Genomic DNA, 20,767 nt, shown 5'->3' on the forward strand with positions numbered 1-20,767 from the left:
TCCTTGGCCGGGCGCGGAGGTTCACACCTGTAATCCCAGCACTCTGGGAGTCCGAGGCAGGAGGATCGCTTGAGCTCAGGAGTTTGAGACCAGCCTGAGCAAGAGCGAGACCCGGTCTCTACTAAAAATAGAAAAATTAGCTGGGTGTGGTGGCAGCTGTAGTCTCAGCTACTGGGGAGGCTGAGGCAGGAGGATCGCTTGAGCCCAGGAGTTTGAGGTTGCTGTGAGCTAGGCTGATGCCACAGCACTCTAGCCCAAGTGACAGAGCGAGACTCCATCTCAAAAAAAAAAAAAAAAAAAAGAAAGAAAGAAAGAGAATCCTGTCCCCATTAGCAACCACTCCCCTCCCTCGTCCCCAGCCCCTGAGAACCACTGACCGGTTCTCCGTCTGTCTGGACTTGCCTCTCTGGGCATTTTGTACAAAGGGAATCCTACAACATGCACCCAGACATTGGACTTACTAGACAAGGACTTTTAATACATTGCCTAAAATACACTCCAAGAGCTAAAGGAAACCAGGAGAATGATGTCTCACCAAATGGAGAATCTCAGTATAGAAATTATAAAAAGGAAGCAAAGAAAAACAGTCTTTTCTTCACCTCTGAATTCTTTGCTACTCTTTGGACAGTTGAGATTTCCAAGTAATACTCATCACTAACATTCACAGGGTTTCATGTTGCCATGACGCCCCCAAGTCCAGCTCTGGACCTGTTATGGACTGAACCATGTCACCCCAAATTTATACGTTGGAGCCCTGACACCCAGGACCTCAGACTGTGGCTGTTTTTGGAGATGGGTCTTTAAAGACATCATTAAGGTAAAACAAGGTCACTAGGGTGGGCCCAGATGCAACAGGACTGGTGTCCTTTTTTTTTGAGGCAGAGTCTCACTCTGTTGCCCAGGCTAGAGTGAGTGCCGTGGCGTCAGCCTAGCTCACAGCAACCTCACACTCCTGGGCTCAAGCCATCCTGCTGCCTCAGCCTCCCGAGTAGCTGGGACTACAGACATGCGCCACCATGCCTGGCTAACTTTTTCTGTATATATATTTAGGTGTCCAGATAATTTCTTTCTATTTTTAGTAGAGATGGGGTCTCACTCTTGCTCAGGCTGGTCTCGAACTCCTGACCTCGAGCGATCCACCCACCTCGGCCTCCCAGAGTGCTGGGATTACAGTCGTGAGCCACCACACTCGGCATTTCGGATTTTTCAGTTCTCTTTAGTTTGGTTAGAATGGCTATGAATTAGGTTCGTTTTTCCTCTTTTTCTTCAGCACCCTTATTCTTCTTTGAAAGCTTATCAAAACCATCGCTAACAAAATAAAACCATTTTACAAATCACCGGGTCCATAGGGCATTTTACCTAAAATGCCGCTTAGATAGGAAACTTTTAATGGATTTTTTCCCCCCTTTTTGTCCTGGGAGCTGCAAGGATATGTAAGGAATCACCATAAACCATCTCGGTTGGAAAAAACCTTCAAGGCCATTGGATGCGTGGTTCTGTCTCCGTTTCCATCAAGCAAAAGAAGCCTCTCTGGTCCTGGGTCCGCCTGCATCCAGGAAGGGACAGGGTACGGGATACTCAATGTTTGAATAATGGAGCTCGTCTGCCGTCAGCAGGGCTCGAAGCGCCCACCTTGCAGCAATACCCAAGTCACAACACAGGAAGAGCAAATCCCTCCACTTAAACATTTTTCCAAAAGACCGTTTTATTGAGCAACAAACAAAACCAAATGTCGAACCAGGAAGTCCGTCAGCTATAAAGAAAAAAAAGCAAATAAAAACGAGGAAGGGAAAAATGAGCAGCAGAATTTACAAATGACATCAGGACGAGGCCCTTGGAGAAGGACCCGGTACACAACTCCACTGAACTCCTCGTTACCGACTTTGAGAGGAAATCACTTGAAATCAAACGTGTGCACATTTGTGCCTATTTTGGAGTTCACGGAAATAAAGGTTTAAAAAAAGGAAAGCCATTCAGGTTGAGTGTATGTGGCACAGAGATAAAGTGGGTCACGCTTGGATCTCTGGCTGCACGTGCAAGTCAACTTGGAGCTTAGGGTCACCCAGGACCAGAGGTCCCCCTGCAGGGCCCTTCCCAGGGGTCATCGTCATGGCTCCAGCGTTAGTGTGTAATCAACCACCTGCAGCCGGCTGAGATGCAGGGGTGGGACGATGCAACTTTGCATTTCTGAGCAGACCCGGGTGGGGCTGCAGCAGCAGCTGTGTGGACCACGCCGGCAGGGGCTGGGAGGGCTGCAGGCTGCAGGGGCTGTGGCCCCCACCTGGGACCTGGGCTCAGGTGGGCGGAGGAAGGCGCCTCTCTCCCTCCCCAAACACCTGGCTACCTCCTCTCCCACCTCCCAGGGACAGCGCCCACCCGGGGAAGCCGGTGGTCCACATACATGCTCCTCCCACCTTTCCTTCCCGAGGACAGCTCTGGTGCCAGCCACCCACCCTCCGTGCAAGGTGGACGGGACCCAGCCTGCAGACCTTCCACTCTGCCTGGAGCCAGCGAGGATCACAGCAGTCAGCAGAATCCAGCCCCTGTCTGGGGTGAGCTCTAGGCTCCTCCCAGGCCCACAGCACCTCCTTGTTCTCCCGGGGCCGGGCCCCCCAGGCCCTGCACAGGCTTGAAGGCACATTCTGTGTCTGCCCGTCATTTATTTCTGTCCCGTTGGCGCTGGGCCTCACCGCTGTGCCTGGGCAGATAAAGCCCTCTTGTGCAGGCCCTCAAAGCAGCCCTTTCCCCCCCAAAACCACACCGATGAATGGCACGGTGACTTACGGCTCATTGAAATACCCGGAGTGAAAAGACGTCTGTACACAATCAACTCACACAGCCATCTAGATGCGTTCACAGTTACTTCCCTCCAGAAATCACAGCCTCGAACACACAAACATTTGCGTGCCAATTAATAAAAATAACTCCGCAGAATTCCTGGGTGATGGCGCTCCGACAACCAAGTGTAGACGGGTTTCTATCTCCAATCAGGACACACAAACTAAGCTGGAAACCACGATGCACACAAGACCCTGGCCTGAGCGAGTTATTGAGCGAGCCTCGCTCTATTTACACAGCTCAGAGGCAGGAGGACGTAGCTCACGAGAGACCTTGACCCTCCAAAAGGGGCAAAAGGCTTCTTTGACATAAATTTAAGAAAAAGGAAACATCTCCCAGAAAACGGCAAGGTGTAAAGGGCAGAGGCGTGTTTGGGCAGGACAGACGATAATGCATTGTCTTTAAGGACCCCTAAAAAGTAGAAACGTCATTTAAATGATGTCCTCCTGCCCCCGCAGCAGAAATTGTTATTTTTGCAATTATCAAAGCGGCCCATTCCCATCCCAGAATGCTGGTGTTTGAGGAAGTCGACCTCCTGCAACCCGTCTTCACTGCTCCGTAATCGAAACTGCTGCAAACCCGGCCCTCTGGGTCAGAGGTCGCGCATCTTAATGGAAAACTGCAACTCCGGCCTTCGAGCGCGCTCCCGGTGCCGCCCACTGCGCATGCGCACCCCTCTCGCGCCCCCTGTCCGCGCACACACGGCCAGGCCTCGGGCTCGCTCCCGGCGGGCACGTACTGCGCATGCTCGCCCGACCGCCCTTCCGAACCCAGCTTCGGTGGCCCGAACAGCGCATGCGCCATCTAGCCAATTGCCCCTTCCCCGCTACGGCGGGCACGCACCGCGCATGTCCACACCTCCGCGGTCTTAGGGGCTCCTCGCTGGCGTGGGCCGCACCTCTCAAAAGTTTCAGCGTAGGAAGGTCTCCCCTGCTCGCGTTCTCAGCGTAGCCCCTCAGTCCCCGCCAAAGCCTCCTTCAAAGGCTCCGGGGCGCCAAGGCCGGCGTGCGGCGACCCTCTCCGTCGCCGCGGTGATGACGTCGCCGCCGCCGCCGCCGCCGCGGTGGCGTCGCGCGCGATGACGCGCACGCGGGCGCCCGTGTGTGGGAGCGCGGCCGGCGCGCCCGTTTTGAAGCTGCTTTGAGCCGCGCGGGCCACGCCTCGGTCCCGGCCGCGCCCCCTTCCCGGGCCCGGCCCCGCGAGTTCCGCGCAGCCCCCGTAGGCGCGGGCCGCCCCCCGCCGCCCCCCGCCGTCACCCCGCGGCCCCGCGGGCCCCTCGGGCGCCGGGGTCCCTCCGGCCGGGGCGCCCCGGGGGCCGAGCCCCGCCATGCCGCCCGGCAAGGTGCTGCAGCCGGTGCTGAAGATGAAGGTGGACGAGCTGTTCCTGCGCTGGCTCAGCGAGTCGGGCACGCAGCTCATGCTGCAGGAGTGCCTGCGCAGCATCCGGGCGCCCGCCCCGCCGGCCCCCGCCGCCAGGCCCGACCGCCCCGGCGCTCCCGGCCCGGCCCCCGCCGCGCCCCCGGGCGGCGCCCCCGCCAGCCCCCGGAGCGGGCCCCAGGCGCGGGCCGCGCGCAGATCGGCGGGGACGCGCGTGGTAAGTCGCCCCCCTTCCGCCGGCGCCCGCGGGGGTGACCCGGTGCCCCCTGACCCCCCGCACGAGAAAGTCCCCGCCCTGCGCGTTTCCTCGGGGACGGGTGCCCAAGGCGCTCGCACCTTCGGAGTTTGTGTCCAGGCTCGTGGGTCGGTTTTTGTTTATCCACCTACCAGCAATGTCCTCTGCTCGACTTACCCAAGGAGCCTAGAGGTTTTGTCCCTAATTTGTCTGGTGGCAGATCTACCATAATTGGAGCTGGACAGCAGTGTCTTTAAAAAAAAAAAAAAAAAAAAAAAAAGAAGGTGCTTTCTGCCCCTTAATAGTGTGTCAGTGAAAAGTAATGCAACGTCGCCTCCAGACGTTACGGAAAAATGTGTAGTTGGTGCATATTGTAGACCTGGGGCACTCGTGAACCCCGACCTATTAAGAATATCCCAGTGGAACTTGTTCATAACATTCTAGGATTTAAGACTGGACCTCGGCATCTGGTTGACAGCACCAAGCATATATCATGAAGTGATAATTGGGTAGTTCCAGTAGTTTCCTAACCACAGTGGCCGCCCTCTAATGCTGAGTGAGAGGCCGGCGGCCGTCCCAGGACAGCTTGTTGGTTTCCAAATCGTTGGTGGTTCTCTTACGGGTTCGAATGGCTCTAGAACATTTCCAGAAAGGAGGTGCGGGATGAGAATGTGAAGTAGGGCTGGAGTCACCCTGCAGACCGTCTGGCTTAGGTCCTCCAGGTACATCCAGAGGGGACTCGCCTGGACCCATCCCTTCAACACCTTCGCAGCAAATGGCAGAACCTTAGTGCTCGTTGACTGAGGAAATAGGATGTGAGCCAGTGCTGGAGCTCAGGAAGTGCACTCTAAAAACTACAGTTCCCACCCCCACCCCTGCCGTGGCTTTCTTGCTCATTGGGGTTCCTGGTGAGCCACCACTTTGTCATTAAATGTGTTTCCATGACAGAAAGCCAGGTCCTACTCTAAGGTAGATTAGCGTTTTCTGACCCCGTGACTTTGTGTGAATTCCCTTAGGACCGGAATGTTCACGGAAGGTCAGCTCTGTGCGTGGAAGGCAGTTTGGGTGCCTGTGAAAAGACTGCATGTTCTGCAGGGCAGGCAACAATAAGCTTCTAGCGTGGAAATTAAATTCCTAAGATGTTCAGGGCAGAGAGAAGTCATTTCTCCCCTTGGAGTAAGAACTCCTGACCTCGAGTGATCCTCCGGCCTTGGCCTCCCGGAGTGCTAGGATTACAGGCGTGAGCCACCTTGCCCGGCCTAATTTGTTATTTTTTATTGTTTTCCGTGCGTGAGTTATTTACAACGCAATCCGCGTTTTTAGAATTAAATTGTCAGTATTCATTGTAACAATAAGAACATCAACAAGTAAGATTTTGAAGAACCGACTGCAAGGTTTTGCTTCACGAGGCCCTGGGGCTCAAAACTAGCCTGAGTTAAATGCAACTCGCATGGCGCTCAGCGTGTTAAGCATTCAGACCAGTGTATTCTGACGAATGTGTAAAGCTGCATAAGTAGCCCCGCTGTCAGGGTACAGACCCCTGCCCCCACCCCAAGTTCCCTGTGCCCCTTGGCCCCACCAGCCACTAGTCTGCTCTGCCTTTTGTCATTTTCCGGAATCCAGTTCCATGTGTTGGAGACTCGATAGCTGAGGAGGATTCCATTGTGTGTATGTTGCACGGTTGATCAATTCAATATTGACGGCCGTTTGGCTTCTTTCTTCTCTTTGCTTATTGTGGATCAAGCTGTTGTGGACATTGGTGTGTAGCTTTGTGTGGGCAGATGTTTTCATACCTTAGGAGTGGAATTGCTGAGTTGTACGGTGAGTGTATGTTTAACTGAAAAAACAAAAACTAAGAAATTTTGCAGAGCCACATACGATTGCAAAGTGGTTTTGCGGTTTCCACCAGCCCGTGTGAGGGTACCCAGTTTTCACATCCTCTCCAACACTGGGGGTGGTTGGTCTCATTAATTTCAGCCGTTCTGATGAACGTGTTCTGTCTCGTGGTTTTAATTGCACGTCCCTTTTGCCTAGGGATGAGCATTTTTTGGTCAATTTTTATTTTTATTTATTTATTTATTTTTTTGAGACAGAGTCTCTCTCTCTCTGTTGCCCGGGCTAGGGTGTCGTGGCATCAGCCTAGTTCACAGCAACCTCAAACTCCTGGGCTCAAGCGATCCTCCTGCCTCAGCCTCCCGAGTAGCTGGGACTACAGACATGTGCCACCATGCCCGGCTAATTTTTTCTATATATTTTTAGTTGTCCGGTTAATTTCTTTCTATTTTTTAGTAGAGACGGGGTCTGACTCTTGCTCAGGCTGGTCTCAAACTCCTGACCTCAAGCGATCCTCCCGCCTTGGCCTCCCAGAGTGCTGGGATTACAGGCGTGAGCGACTGCACCCAGCCAGTATTTTCAATCTGTGAAGACGGCAGATGTTTACATTTATTTAGGTCTGTCTTAATTTCTTTCAGCAACGTAGTGTAGTTTTCAGTGTACAAATCTTGCACCTCCTTGGTTAAATTTATTGTCCCTTTATTCCGTTCTTTAATTTCTTGCAGCTGTTTCATGGTCTTGGTCTCCAGTCAAGCCTTGACTTTTCTCTGAACACAGACAGGCCTGCATTGGAATGCTAGAATTGGGCTGTTTGGAGATAAATACACGCACACGCATATTTATTTTAATGTTTCATTACAGGTTCATGCAGAGTACGTTGGAAGACAAAAACGTGCCTAAAACCCCGCAGAGCAGGAGCTCAGGGTTCCAAATGGTGTCTGAACGGGAGGGAACCTTGAGTTGCTTCGCGGCTGTGTCAGGGGATGACTGACCTTTCAACAGTCATTCATAGCTGGCACCAGGGAGAATCTCTGTGCACGTAGGAGGGAAAATGCTCAAAGCTTTTTTTGCAACCTCCGAGAATTTGCAACCGTTGACATTATTTAAGGGATCTCGTTGCTCCCCTCTTTTTAACTGACGAATAGAATGATGACGTTTCTTGAGATACGGCAGCTGGACTTTGAGTCCCCTAGAGCCTGTCCTCCCAGGGCCTCCAAGCGGGGAGGAAGCCCCCATTCTGGGGACTGCGCCTGCTGCTTGAGGCTGACGGGCTGTGCTTGCAGAGGGGATGTGTCGGTGCCTTACGCGCTTTGTACAAATGGCGTGTCAGTCCCTTACGCCCTGTGGGTGGTGCCCCAGCTTCAGGGCTGCTGCCTGGAGCTGCCATGTCCCCTGTGCCCCAGCCGGGCACACTCTGAGCCGTAGAGGTGCCCAAGGGGCTGGGACACAGACCCCACCCCAGCAGGAGCCAAGCGTCTGCACTGAGCCCCCCTTGCAGGGGAGGGAGCCGTGGCCGGGAGTCCCGTTGGGGCTGTGTTCCTCAGGCCTGGGTGGGGCCTGCTGGGGCTAACAGGGGGTTGGTGCAGAGCCTCTGTCCCTGCCCAGCTGCCCCGGGGCCCAGGGTCACCAGGGGGCAGCACAGGGTGGCTGGGGAGCCCTGGATGAAAAGGGGAGTTGGCAGTGAGGCCGGCAGAATCCAGGGTGAGCTCCCCAGTGAAGACGTAGCTGATGGTTTCTGTCCTTGGGCCGCCTGGGGACCACAAGTCCCCTGGGAGCTGTCTGGGGGCAGCATCACCCAGGGGCCTAGAGAAGGAGGTGGAATCTGGTCTCCTCTGGCAGAGAAAATCCCAAGCAGACTCGGGGCTGGCGTCCACCCAGTGGAGATCGAGGTCCCACTCAGCCTCTCGACTTCCAGGAAATTGTGTGCTTTGAAGGGATTTTATTGACTGTTTATTTTAGAAAAGAATGGTAGACGCTCCCCGTCCCCGGCTTTCTAACATTGCTGCCCAAGTGTAATTTGTTGCCATAGGCGTCTACACATGCAGAGTTCTCTCTCGGGGAGCTCGAGGCCGTGTTGTGGGAAGAGCCCGGGGTTTGGGGCCAGGCAGCCCTGGCTTTCGGGACCTTTTGCTGGAGCGTTGCACAGAGGGGCTGCGGCAGAGAGCTGCGGGGACCCTGATGTGTGCTGTGACGTCCCTGAGACACCCGGGCACACGGGCTGGGGTCCTCCCGGGTGTCTGGGCCAGGACTGTCGGCCGGGGGAACGCCGGAGTCCCTGGGAGGACGGGGACGCTGGGCCATGTCGGGGGACGGTTTTGGTTGTGCTGCTGGGGGTGGAGCCCAGGGACACGGTGCACAGGACGGCCCACCGCGGAGTCACCCAGCCCCAAATGTCACCGGTGCTGTGGCTGGGGGACCCCGGCCTGCAGAGGGCACGATCCTGTGCACCGTAGTGATTGATTTTGGTCGGTGTAGCCTTCAGAAGGTGCCGGCGTCCTCAGACGTGTTGCTCACACTCAGGCTCTGGGGCATCTTTGTGTCCCGTGGGTTTCTCTGTGACTCGTTATGCTGCTAAATACCAGCTTTGCATGTTCAGGAAAACATTTTCTCACAAAACTCTGTCCCCACGTACGCCTTTCCCATCTAGAATGTTCCAAAAGAACATGGGTCTGCTCGCTCAATACAAATTTGTATCCTGAAACAAGCCGCTTGAACAAATGAGTATTTAATCAGAAGAGGATGAAAAGTGAGGAGATTTTTATGAAAATTTTTCATAAAGGTGTTCTGGGCAGATGAGGAGGTTTAGAGGTCAAGGGTGCGACTGTTCTGTGTCCCCGTGAGCAGAAGGCGAGTGGGGTCGCGGGTGCTGCTCTTGCCTTTGTCTGCCAAGGTTAGAGTTTTGTCTCCACAGGGGAAGGATTGGGGGGAAACCCTGGGCTAAGAACAGGTCTCACAGATTCTGTGCTGCCTTGTGGGGTGTAGACAGCTCCATCCCTGCCCTGCCCTGTGTAGACAGCTGTGTCCTGCCGTGCCCTGTGTAGACACTTCTGTGTGTGCCCCATCATGTGTAGACTGCCGTGCCTTGTGTAGACAGCTGTGTGTGCCCATGGTGTGTAGACAGCCCTGTCCCTGCCATGCCCTGTGTAGACAGCTGTGTGTGCCCCGTGGTGTGTAGACAGCCCTGTCCCTGCTGTGCCCTGTGTACACAGCTCTGTGTGCCCCGTGGTGTGTAGACAGCCCTGTCCCTGCTGTGCCCTGTGTAGACAGCTGTGTGTGCCCCATCGTGTGTAGACAGCCCTGTCCCTGCTGTGCCCTGTGTAGACAGCTGTGTGTGCCCCGTGGTGTGTAGACAGCCCTGTCCCTGCCATGCCCTGTGTAGACAGCTCTGTGTGCCCTGTGATGTGTGCACAGCTCTGAGCGGAGGGGGCTGGGCCTCTGCTCCCCTGCACATCGCTGCTGCCCAAATGGTCCTCGAAGGAGGACGTGAGCCCCGTGTGAGGTGGGGCTTGAGCAGAGACAGTGCAGGTGGCTGGAGTCTGTGGGTGCAGGGCGGGCGCAGGAGGGCTGGGCCGCGGGGAGCAGGTGGGTCCCCCTGGAGGACGTCTCGGGCAGGGGGAGCAGCCGGCATCCTGGTAGGCAGCTGCCCCAGCAGAGCCGGGTGGCAGCAGAACCGTGAAGGGCAGCCTGGGCTGGGGGAGCCCAGAGACCAGGCAGGGGGTTCCCTCAGGAGGTGAAGTTGCAGGGGCTCCATGAGGAGGTGGGGTTTGAAGAGCACAGAGGGGAAGCTGGTGGGTTTGGCGTGTCTGTGTGCAGGTTCACCGTGGGCCTTTTAAAGGCATCTTGCAGAACCTTTGAGCAAAGGCGTTAAACCGTGAGGCGTGACATTGGCTGGGGAGCTGCTGGCACAAAGCTGGCAGAAACTGCGTGGCAGGACAGGGTGCCTCTGGCCCCTGCTCCCCGACGTTTGCCAATCTGAGCATTGACCCTCAGGATGAGATTGGGAGAGATTCCATCCTGAGTCCGGCTGTCCCAGGTGTGGTCCCAGGGCTGTGTTGGGCGTCTGCCCTCAACAGGAGAGGCGGAGCTTGTGCACCTGTGTGCCTGCCACGTACAGCACACTTTTTACCTGTCACCACGTGTTTGCGTGCGTGTCCCCTGGTGCTGTCTTCGGGCCTCTATTTGGAGAACTTAGAGGGTCAGAGGCAGATGCTGCCCAACTCAGTGTGGGCCACTTGGGGGTCTCCCTGCTTGTTTGCAGGACTTCTGTGACTTCAGTTTGCTTTTGTAAACAAACTCTGAATCTGTGCCGTGCACTGGGCCACCTTTCCCACGAGGGCAGGGAGCGGGACCCGTTTGCCTGGCACGTAGACGGTCCGCAGGCCGCAGGTAAACGAGAGAGTGAAGGAATGAAGGAACGGGGAAGTGCCGGGTGGGGGGGACAGGGAGGGGCAGAGACACACACAAGGCCACCTTCTCTTCAGGGGCCCTAAAGTCAAGGACTGGAGCTGACTTCAGGGACGCTGATGACTGAACAATAGCTGTGTAACTATAACTATGTAATTATTAATAAACTTCGGGGGCTTTTATAACTAAAGGAACAGAATAGGAGGTGAGAGACAAGCTCCCTCGACTGGGACAGGGCAGGAGTGGGGCGTCGTGCCCCGGGAGGCCAGTGGCAGAGCACCCGAGCTGGGGCCAGGGGACAGGGGACGGGGGTGAGCAGACCCCAGAGCCTGGCTCGGAAGCTGGGGCCGGGTGGGGGCACAGCGTGCAGCCCTGAGCCTGGTGCCCAGAGGTCACTTGTCCCATTGAGAGGTCGCGTCCTTCAAGGGGCTGTGGCCCTGCAGGGGCAGGACAGGCAGGGGAGCGCTGTCCAGGCCGGCTGTCAGCCCTGCCGGTACTGTCCACGCAGGGGTGCGTCTGGCATGGCCCGGGCCGTGCTGGCGGTTGGGGCTGCTGCTGTCACTGCCGCCCAGAGCACAGGCACAGACACACATGTTACATTGTCCCACCTCAGACTTTCCCTTTTATTTATTTACTGTTTTGTGGCAACATCTCTTAAGTTTGCTGTATTCCCAGGTGTGTCCCCTGCAAGCCTTTCTGACGCCTGCCGGCCAGTGTGGGCCGGTCCCTGAGCTCCGCTCCGCGTTGCCGTTGCGGGTGTGTTAACGGCCGTCTCAGTTCCCAGTGGGACCCGCGATTCTCCCGGAATCCGTCAGTAGACAGGCTCGTCCGGGCTGTATGCTGGCGGCGTCCCCCGTGGGCTCAGGTGGAGTCAGCTCTCCCGCCAGGTGGAGTGGAGGTGGAGGCACCTGGAGCCTTAGTTCATCCTCGGGCAAACTTCCGAGGGCACCTTTTCCCCCTGCCGCTTCTTGGCTCGTTCTCACTGTGATTGCAGACAGGTGCGGTTGTCAGCGTGCAACGTGGCACAGGAGACGTCAAAGCCTGAGCACCCGCACTCCGGGTTCTCGCAAAGGAGACATCAGAGCGCCCGCTGCGGTCCAGCTCGGCCTTGCAGACGCTGAGGCCCGGGAGGCTGCGGGCCGTCTGGGCAGAGCCTCGTGTGCAGCCTCCTTGCGCTCGGGTGCAGGGGCCGGGGTGCCCTGCGCGGGAGCCCTGCCTGGGGACTGGAGGGGGGCTGGTGAGGTATGGGCGGTCTGGGCAGAGCCTCGTGTGCAGGGGCCGGGGTGTCCTGGGACCCCTGCCTGGGGGCTCGCGGGGGGCTGGTGAGGTATGGGCGGTCTGGGCAGAGCCTCGTGTGCAGCCTCCTTGCGCTCGGGTGCAGGGGCCGGGGTGTCCTGGGACCCCTGCCTGGGGACTGGAGGGGGGCTGGTGAGGTATGGGCGGTCTGGGCAGAGCCTCGTGTGCAGCCTCCTTGCGCTCGGGTGCAGGGGCCGGGGTGTCCTGGGACCCCTGCCTGGGGACTGGAGGGGGGCTGGTGAGGTATGGGCGGTCTGGGCAGAGCCTCGTGTGCAGCCTGCGCTCGGGTGCAGGGGCCGGGGTGCCCTGCGCGGGAGCCCCTGCCTGGGGGCTCGCGGGGGGCCACTGTGCCTTGCAGCCAGGTTCGGTTTGTGTTTGCACACTTCACTTCTCGGCGGGGGGAGAGGGGGGGAGAGGGCGGCCTGGCCGCGTCCCTGCGGGAGGAAGGATCTCTCCTTGCGGACTTGTGTGTGTGCTGTCCGGGGCCAGCCGCGTGACGGGGTCGCTGTGCCGAGAGCTCGCTCCTGCGCTGGCCCCGCCGGGGAGGGCAGTGGGGGGGGGAGGAGGAGGGGAGGGGAGGGGAGGGAGGGGAGAGGAGGAGGAGGAGAGGGGAGGAGGGCAGCGCGGCGCGGCGCAGGCAGCCGTCCCTGCAGCGCGCAGACAGCAGGTGGCCCCGGACGGACGTGCCCGCTCCGCTCCCTCCGCTCCCCGCGCGCACTTGTGGCCCGGGGCGGGGCGCCGCCGGCCGCTCCCCACCCTCCTCCGCCGTGCGCCCTCCCCGGCCTGTGCGATGCGCGTGGCCCGGGGCCGGTCCCCACAGCGCCTGGCCGGCGACGCATGGAGCGCGCTGAGCCCAGACGCCGCCCGGAGCGTCCCGCCGGCGCCGGCCCGGTCCTGCCCCGCGAGCGCGGCCCGCGGAGGCCCGTGCGCGCCGACAGCATGCGGCTCCGGGAGCTGTCCCTGCGCCAGGACCCCGACCTCAGGCAGGAGCTGGCCTCGCTGGCCCGGGGCTGCGACTTCGTGCTGCCCTCGCGGTTCAAGAAGAGGCTGAAGGCCTTCCAGCAGGTGCGGGCCGGGGGCTGCCCCACGGCGGGGTCGCGGGAGACGGGCCGGGGGCTTCTGGTGCCCGCGGGGCACGCTCGCTTCCCCTCCGTGTGCGCGTGTCGCCTGCGGCAGCTCCGTCGCGGGTGTGGACCGGGGCGTCCCGCGTGGCCTGGCGTGAACACAAGTTTTGCAGCGTTAGCGGTGCGTGCGGGGAGGCACGGGGGCCGCGGGAAGCGGTGTTTGTCTCTGCACCCTGCCTGCAGCTCGTTCGGAAAACAGCTCTTTAGAAAGGGCATCGGCGCCTCCCTTCCCTGTAGTTTTAGCTGCGAACAAATATCTGGTGGTGAGAACATTTTTAGGGCCTGTGTTGTGTGAGGATTATCTGCACAGAGAGTTTAAATTTAAACAGTAGCTTGAGTTGTTGGTCGTAAACAGCGGGAACGTCCTCACTCTTTGTAAAATATGCGCCAGTGAAACCGCCCCTCCTTACGGAGCAGGCGGCATTCCTCCCTCTGGGCTAATTTGGTTTCTGAAAGGCTTTGTTGAGCGGTGACATGCCAAACAACTCACCAGCCTGGGTCTCGGTACCTAAGTGCCTTTGAAATTTAATCTGAAGTCTCACAAGTGCTCGGGGAAGTAAAATTTGTCTGTGTCTGTAGCTCACATATATTTTATATCGGTTTTAGGAATACCGTGTGTGAGACTCTTCACTTGACAGCCCCGGTGTGATTTGGTAACTGTAGGTTTTGGCTGTGGCCCTTTCTTGTCCTCACCTGGCCCGTGGAGCCACGGGGACTGGAGGCAGGTCTGTCCCCAACGGAGTCTCAGGGTCCTCACATGCTCACACTTGCTCTCACACTCACTCCGAGGCCTCGCGTCTTGGTTCAGGGACAGGTTGGCCCATTAAACAATTGTACTTTCTCTTGGTTTAGGAGTCCTGTGCCCCAGAACACCAAATGAGCCAAACCATCCTCTTTGGGGGAACAGAGAGACCTGCTTTGTGTGGATATCTTAACTGGAATGTTTCTAACATCACATCTCAACTTTTACACGACTTTGAGTTTTTTCTGTTTGACCTCTGTCTTCTGAATTTTGTCTGGGAGTGGGTGTAGGTAGTGGTTTTAAGTCTCTTCTGTGTTTTGAAGGAAAGTCTCTTGAAAGTCATCTTAATTTGGAGCCCTTCAACATGAAATCAGCCTCAGGATGAGCTTGTTGTACGTGATGGGAGTTAAAATTTCTCTTCCCTGATGAGCTAGGATGTGTGCAGACTGAGGAATCCTCCTCCCGGCGTGGTTTGCCTGGGCCGTTGAGACCTCACAGAGCTGTTTGCCTTTACGGGGTTCCAGGCCCCGGGAGGCGGGACCCATTATGAGAGTCTGGGTGGTTTTGGGACGACTGTTTGTTTCACAGAAATGACTTTTTGGGAAGCCAGAAATTCCATTCCCAGGAGGTGGGTTCATTTCACAGAAAACGTCTGGGAGTTTCTAGGCGTGAGGACGTTCCCCGTCTGAGGCGTGTGCTCTGAAGTGCAGCGGGTGCACTGGGGGCTTACTGGGGGTGTCTGCGAGGACTGGGGAGGAGAAGGGACCTTCCCTGGCTCCGTTTGCGTGGGGGTCTGTCTGCCGGGGCCCATGGGTGACGTCCCTGCTGGAGCCACTGGAGGTGCTGGGGCGCAGTGCCCGCCCTCCCACGCTGCCTGCGGTGGCCGTGGTGGTTTCCAGGGGTCGTGTGACGGGCGCCGCCTTCTGTGGCTCTCGTCAGTCACACCCACGGGCCCCTGACAGATGCCCCCGCGCCGGGCCTTGTGCCTGTGCCGGAGCCTTCCGCCTGTTTCTATTTCCAGTCGGCCTCTTGCCACTGCGGCTGCCGCCCGGTGAGGGCCCGAGCCAGCCCCCTGCCCCGCTGCCTTCTCCCTTCCCTGGTGCATTGGCCACAGGGTCTGGGAGGCCGGGTCCCCTGCGGGACAGTGTGGTGTCACGTGGGAGTGTGCAGCAGCCTCATGGTCTCTGACCCCGCCCTTTGAACTCTGCCCTCGTTCCTAGTGGGACCCTGGCCTGGTGGTCCCCTGTGTCCTCACTTCCGCTGTGATGGACAGGTGGCCACCTTGGCGTGTGCCTCCTGCGTGTGTGTATGTGGAGGGGCCATGCAGGCTCTTGCTCCCGCTGCTCTGTGTCCACCAGGAGTGACCTGCCCCGGGGTGCTTGGGCCTTCTGTCCTCTGTCCCCATCCTGCCCTGGGGACGGCCCAGGACAGCTGTGATGCACAGCTGCCGCCTGTGCGTGGTCCTGCCTTGGCCCTCCTGGGGGGCGAGTCTCCCCTGCCCCCACGCCCGGGCACAGGGCATGGTGACTGTCCTGGCTGCTGGGACACTGCCCAGCGTGTCCTGGGGTCCTTCAGACCCTGCAGGGCACCCTCCGAGACTGGCAGTGCTGCCCCAGCGTGGCACTCTGCGAGGTGGCCGTGCCCGTATGTGTGGCCGTCCTCCGCGTGGGACAGCCGGGCTCCCAGCTCCGGGCTAAGCTGTGGCGCCGGGCAGTGCCACAGTGCTGTGCAGGAAGGTGCCGGGCACTCCCTCGCTCTGTGCTCCTGGGGTCCACCATCACCCCCTTCGCCCACGCCGTGGTGGATGCAGGCGGCCTTCACCCTCCTCTTCCTGTGCTCCCCGCTGTGGTGGCCAGCGTGACCTTGTCCCCGCCCTCCAGCACTGCCCCGCAGAGCTTTGTCAGCCATGCCCTGCTGCAGCGTGGGTGCGGGTGGGTGGCAGCGCCGTCCTGCAGGTGTGGGACGCGCCCGGCACTGGTGGGAGCCCTGGCCCCGCCTGCCCAGCCGTGCCAGTGTTCCTGTCCGCGTGGGGGCCACCCGCCATGGGAGCTGGTGGACTGGCACCTGCGAGACCACCGTGCTGTGTGTGTGGACCCTTCACACCTGTCCTGCCTGGCTGGCCGAGGGGCCTGTGCACCTGCCCACGCTTTCTCGTCTGCGGTTCTGGCTCCCGTGTTTCAAACCTGACCTGGCTGCTGCTTGCCCATCCTCTGTGTCACTTGGAAGTTCAGTTCACAAACCTCCTGCCAGCCCTGGTGGGGGGTCCGTGGGGGCCCAGCAGGAAGCTCGCGACCTGCCGCAGACCCTCCCTCCCGGTGGCAGCCACTGTCTGGGTGGGGACACATCCCCTGGAACCCACGATGTGGGTCCTGGCTGGACTCCCCACACCGCAGTCCGCGGGGCTGCCCTGCTGCGTGCGGGGGGCCGTCTCTGCCTGGGGGCTGCCCTGGGGACACTGCTGGGCACCTCTTGCCCCTGCTGTCCCCTCCCCTGTGCTGTGGCTTCGCCGCAGTGTCTGGCGTTGCCGGGGCTGCAGTGAGAGTCACCTGTGCCGGTCACAGCACACTCCTGCCATGCACACCTGGGGACACTCGGCTGTCTGACCACGTGACCGGTGTTTAGAGAAGGCATGTCAGGCGTGTCAGTTCCCCGTGACCTGGCTGTTTCCTTGCGGGACGCAGCTGCTCCCTGAAAGGGCCTCGCTTCTGTGCAGAGAGACACACTTGTTTTATGCCCAGGGGTTGTTTTTAGTCATTTATGGGCACATTTTGCAGAGCTGCGTGTGCTCTGGGCGACCAGCCGACGTGTCTGTGATTTCTGGAATGCGCGTGAGTCAGTGAGGAATCTTCCCTGCCGTGCACGGACACAGCTGCGTGTGCGGCGGGTGCTGTCTTTACCGTGTGCTCCGGGAAGCGCGTCGCGCACACTGCGTGGGATTACGGGTGGGATCGTCCGGGAACCCACCGCTCCCCCCTTCGTCTCAGTTTTTCCGAGAACTGAGCCCTGCGTGAGACTGTTTCTTTCACATACACGCGTGTGCTTAGACACACGTATTTTCTGCTGGCCTCGTTTCTGTGACTGATGCCTAATCGCGCTGGGGTGAGGGAAGGGGCCCCTGATGCCCTGGGGACCCCCCGAGACTGCCCCGTGGCCTAGCAGCGGCCGGGTCCCCGGTGGGCTGGTGTCTGTGAGGAATGTGGGTTCTGCAGCTGTGCTGGCCGCGGTCTATTTATGGCCCTGCGATTACACTTGGAAAGCTCCCGTGCCCTCGCTGGGCTGCCGCGTGCGCTGTTGTCAGGTCTGCATGTCCCTCGGCGCCTGCGGTGGCCGGGCTCGGCCTCCCGTGTGCCGGGTCCCGTGTCTCCCTGCCAGCTGTTCCCAGGCTGCCCGGTCAGGCCCAGATGAACTGAGCTGTCCCTTCCTCCCTGGGACCGGCCTCGTCAGCGCTGCCCAGTGGCCCCCCTGCCCCCGCAGTGCCCGTCCCCTTCCTGTGTGCGCTACACACACCCACACGGCCACACAGCTGTCTTGTGTTTACTGTTTGCCTGCTGTAGCCTTTCCATCTGTAGAAAAAATTTTAACCTCTGTGTCCTTACGTCTCTCTTATAGATGTGTATTATCTTCTTTTTCCAGGCTGATCTTTGTCTCTGAACTGGGACATTGGGTTCATTGGTGACTATGAGTCCGCTTGATTTATTTTCACTGTCTCTTCGTGTCCCTTTCTCCTCCCTTCTCGCCTGCTTCTCACTGTCCCCTTCTCGTTTGCAGCCTGCCCTTCTACTCCCCGTGGACCCTGCACGCTTTTCTAAGTCCAGAATGAATCACTGTCTTCTCCCTCTAACTCACACCCCCTCCGACTCCCCACCGGTCACCACTTCCCTGAAGGACTGTCATCGTTGTTGTTTTGAGTTTTGGTTTCTTTTGTAAAGACTTCAACTTACAGTCTTATTACGGATCGTGGGGTCAGCCTGTTTAGATTTTCCCACACGACCCCGGTGACCCTGCTCTGTAGTCCTTGTTTCCATTGAGACCTGCCGTGCGGGACTGTTGTGCTTCTCCTGAAGTGCACGCCCCAGCTCTCCTTCGAGTGACTGTCCCCTAACGGCAAACACAGCCTTCTTTTTTTTTTTTTTTTTTTTTTTTGGTCTAAAAATGTCTCGGTGTTAATCTTGCAAGATACTTCACAGGACACAGAGTTCCAGCCTGGCAGCTGTTTTCCTCCTGCTTCTGGTGTCTGAAGCTTCTGTTGAAACGTCGGCTGGAGCTCTGACTGTTTGCTGCGTTGAAGATTATCCCCTTGTTTTGTTTTATTTTGTCTGTTTTTGCAGATCTGCGGGTCGTCTTTGCTGTTCTCCTGTGTTGTCACTGTGTGTCTGGGTTTCTTTTCCTATCTTGCTGGGGTTCACTGGGACCCTCAGTTCTTTGCACCTGTCTCCAGGTCTCGGGGCGGCACTGTAAACACTGGCTTCGGTTCTTCCTTTCAGTTCACTAAGGTCCCTTACACTGTGTCTGATCTGCTCTGTAACTCATCCAACAAGTCTGTGTGCACATCTTGTTTTTTTGACACAGGGTCTCGCTCTGTCGCCTGGGCTAGAGTGCAGTGCCGTCAGCCTCGCTCACAGCAACCTCAAACTCCTGGGCTCAAGCAAACCTCCTACCTCAGCCTCCCAAGTAGCTGGGGCTACAGGCGTGTGCAACCATGCCCGGCTAATTTTTCTATTTTTAGTGGAGACAGGGGTCTCGCTCTTGCCCAGGCTGGTCTCAAACTCCTGACCTCAAGCGATCCTCCTGCCTCAGCCTCCCAGAGTGCTAGAATTACAGGCGTGAGCCACTGCACCCAGCCCCAACTGTTTTCTGTTAATCTGTTTTTTCATTTCTAGAAGTTTTATTTGGGCTTGTTTTTACTTGCTCTTCGCTCCCATTTTCAAGCTTCTCTTTTATTTCTTAAAATATATGAAGTGTATTTGTTGTATATCCTGATAATACGAGAGTCTGAAGGCTTTGAGGTCTGGCTCTCATTCATTGTACTTTATGTCTGTGCATTTTGGTGATTTTTGCCTGTGAACTACTCATTTTTCTTGGAACTTTGTCTCAGGAGTATTTTGAGTTCCAGATTTCCCCAAGACGATCCTACTGCTTCCAGGTGCTGCTAGTCTGGGGACAACATTACATTTGTGGCTTCAGGGTTTTGGACCATCCAGGTGACGTAGGTTCGGTTTGCAAACCTGAGTGAGCTGTCTGTGGCGGCAAGTTCTCAGGGAGGTCCCCACCCCACTTCCCCAGCTCCTGGTGCAGCACCGAGTTCGAGGCCTGCAGTTTTCCTCTCATTCCCGGAGGGGTACGGGTAGGGTGCGTATTTATCTCTAGTTCATTCTTCTCGCTGAAGGTGAAGGCTCCTGGGATCCACACTTAGGGGGCAGCTTCCTTTGAAGACCCTGGATTCTATGTCCTGTCCCCAGAGCTCTGCAAGGGTGTGACAGTGATGTCACTTTGCCCCGTTCGGCCCACACTCCGGAGGGCAAAACCTTCCCAGGCTCCTGTGTCGGGATCCTCCTTCCAGGCACCTGTGGCCCGAGAATTCCTTACTTTCTTGCCTGTCTACGGATGCCCTCGGGAAGACATCTGCAACCATTCTAAATAGTATTTTTAGCGTCTTCAGCAGAGGGGCGGGTTAGGCTGGGTCCCTGTGTCATTGTGACAGATGGTGCCCAGAGCTCACGTAGGACTCGGCTGTCCCTGAGTGAATTCCGCAGACCCGACACCAGAGCTGCGTGAGCCGGCGTTTCCCAAGGGGGTTGAGTTTGTGAAAGGCTCAACTCCTAGATGCCCCACAGCGTGGGAGACGAGGCAGGCTTTTTAGGAAGGACATGATTGGGACACAAGGAGATGCAGCGCTGTGTTGCCACAGTCCACCAATTCACGTTCTGAAACAACGGGACAGCTGGCTGCCCTTGAGGTAAAACTCTGGTGCATCCAGTCAGCTGCCGTCCAGGGCCTGCTCTGTGCCGTCGGTGGGGACCACAGAGAGACCTTCCCAGTGGGACCTGGGTGAGGGGTTCATGTGCGAGCAGTGAGGGGTGCAGGTGGGGTGTCCGTGCTGCCTGTGAGGATGGCCTATGACCTGTGACTTGTGACATAGGAGTACAGCCTGAGGAGGAGCTGTGGGTGTTGTGTGTCAGGACAACCTGTGACCTGTGACCTGTGACCCGGGAGTGGAGTCTGTGCAGGAGCAATGGGTGATGTCTGTCAGGACGGCCTATGACCTGTGACCTGGATGTGGACTCTGAGCAGGCGCACTTGTGGGTGTCTGTCAGGATGACCTGTGACCTGTGACCTGGGTGTGGAATCTGAGCAGACGCAGTTGCTGGTGTCTGTCAGGACGACCTGTGATTGGGTGTGGAGTATGAGCAGGTGCAGTTGCTGGTGTCTGTTAGGACTACTTGCACCCTGTTACTTGGGTGCAGAGCCTAAACAGGCACAGTTTGTGGCATCTGTAAGGACGACCTGTGACCTGGGTGAGGAGTCTGAGCAGGCGCAGTTGCTGTGGTCTGTCAGGATGACCTGTGACCTGTGACCTGGGTGTGGAGTCTGAGCAGGCACAGTTGTGGGTGTCTGTCTGGACGACCTGTGACCTCTGACCTGGATGTGGACTCTGAGCAGGTGCAGTTGCTGGTGTGTGTGTGTGTGTGTGTGTGTGTGTGTGAGTGAGGATAACCTGTGACCTGGGTGTGGACCCTGAGCAGGCGCAGTTGCTGGGGTCTGTCAGGACGACCTGTGACCTGTGACCTGGGTGTGGAATCTGAGCAGGCGCAGTTGCGGGTGTCTGTCAAGATGACCTGTGATCTGTGACCTGGGTGTGGAGTCTGAGCAGGCGCAGTTGCGGGTGTCTGTCAAGATGACCTGTGACCTGGGTGTGGA

The 20,767-nt window shown here is 57.9% G+C and overlaps 1 protein-coding gene across 2 annotated transcripts in view; it reads left to right on the plus strand.

Annotated features, from left to right (window-relative positions):
* Positions 1–4,147: 4,147 nt before the first annotated feature.
* PPP2R3B (protein phosphatase 2 regulatory subunit B''beta) overlaps positions 4,148–20,767 on the plus strand; it is a 45,917-nt gene continuing 29,297 nt past the window's right edge. Inside the window, exon 1 of one of the 2 annotated variants that reach the window (XM_045538087.1) lies at positions 4,148–4,432. In XM_045538087.1, coding sequence (XP_045394043.1) covers positions 4,166–4,432 — 267 coding nt within the window. In that variant the 5' untranslated portion in view covers positions 4,148–4,165. Of the gene's footprint in view, positions 4,433–12,894; positions 13,049–20,767 lie in introns of those variants that run through there. The other variant, XM_045538088.1, reaches the window with a different exon arrangement.

The sequence above is a fragment of the Lemur catta genome, chromosome X (genome assembly GCF_020740605.2).
Source record: "Lemur catta isolate mLemCat1 chromosome X, mLemCat1.pri, whole genome shotgun sequence".
NCBI lineage: Eukaryota > Metazoa > Chordata > Mammalia > Primates > Lemuridae > Lemur > Lemur catta.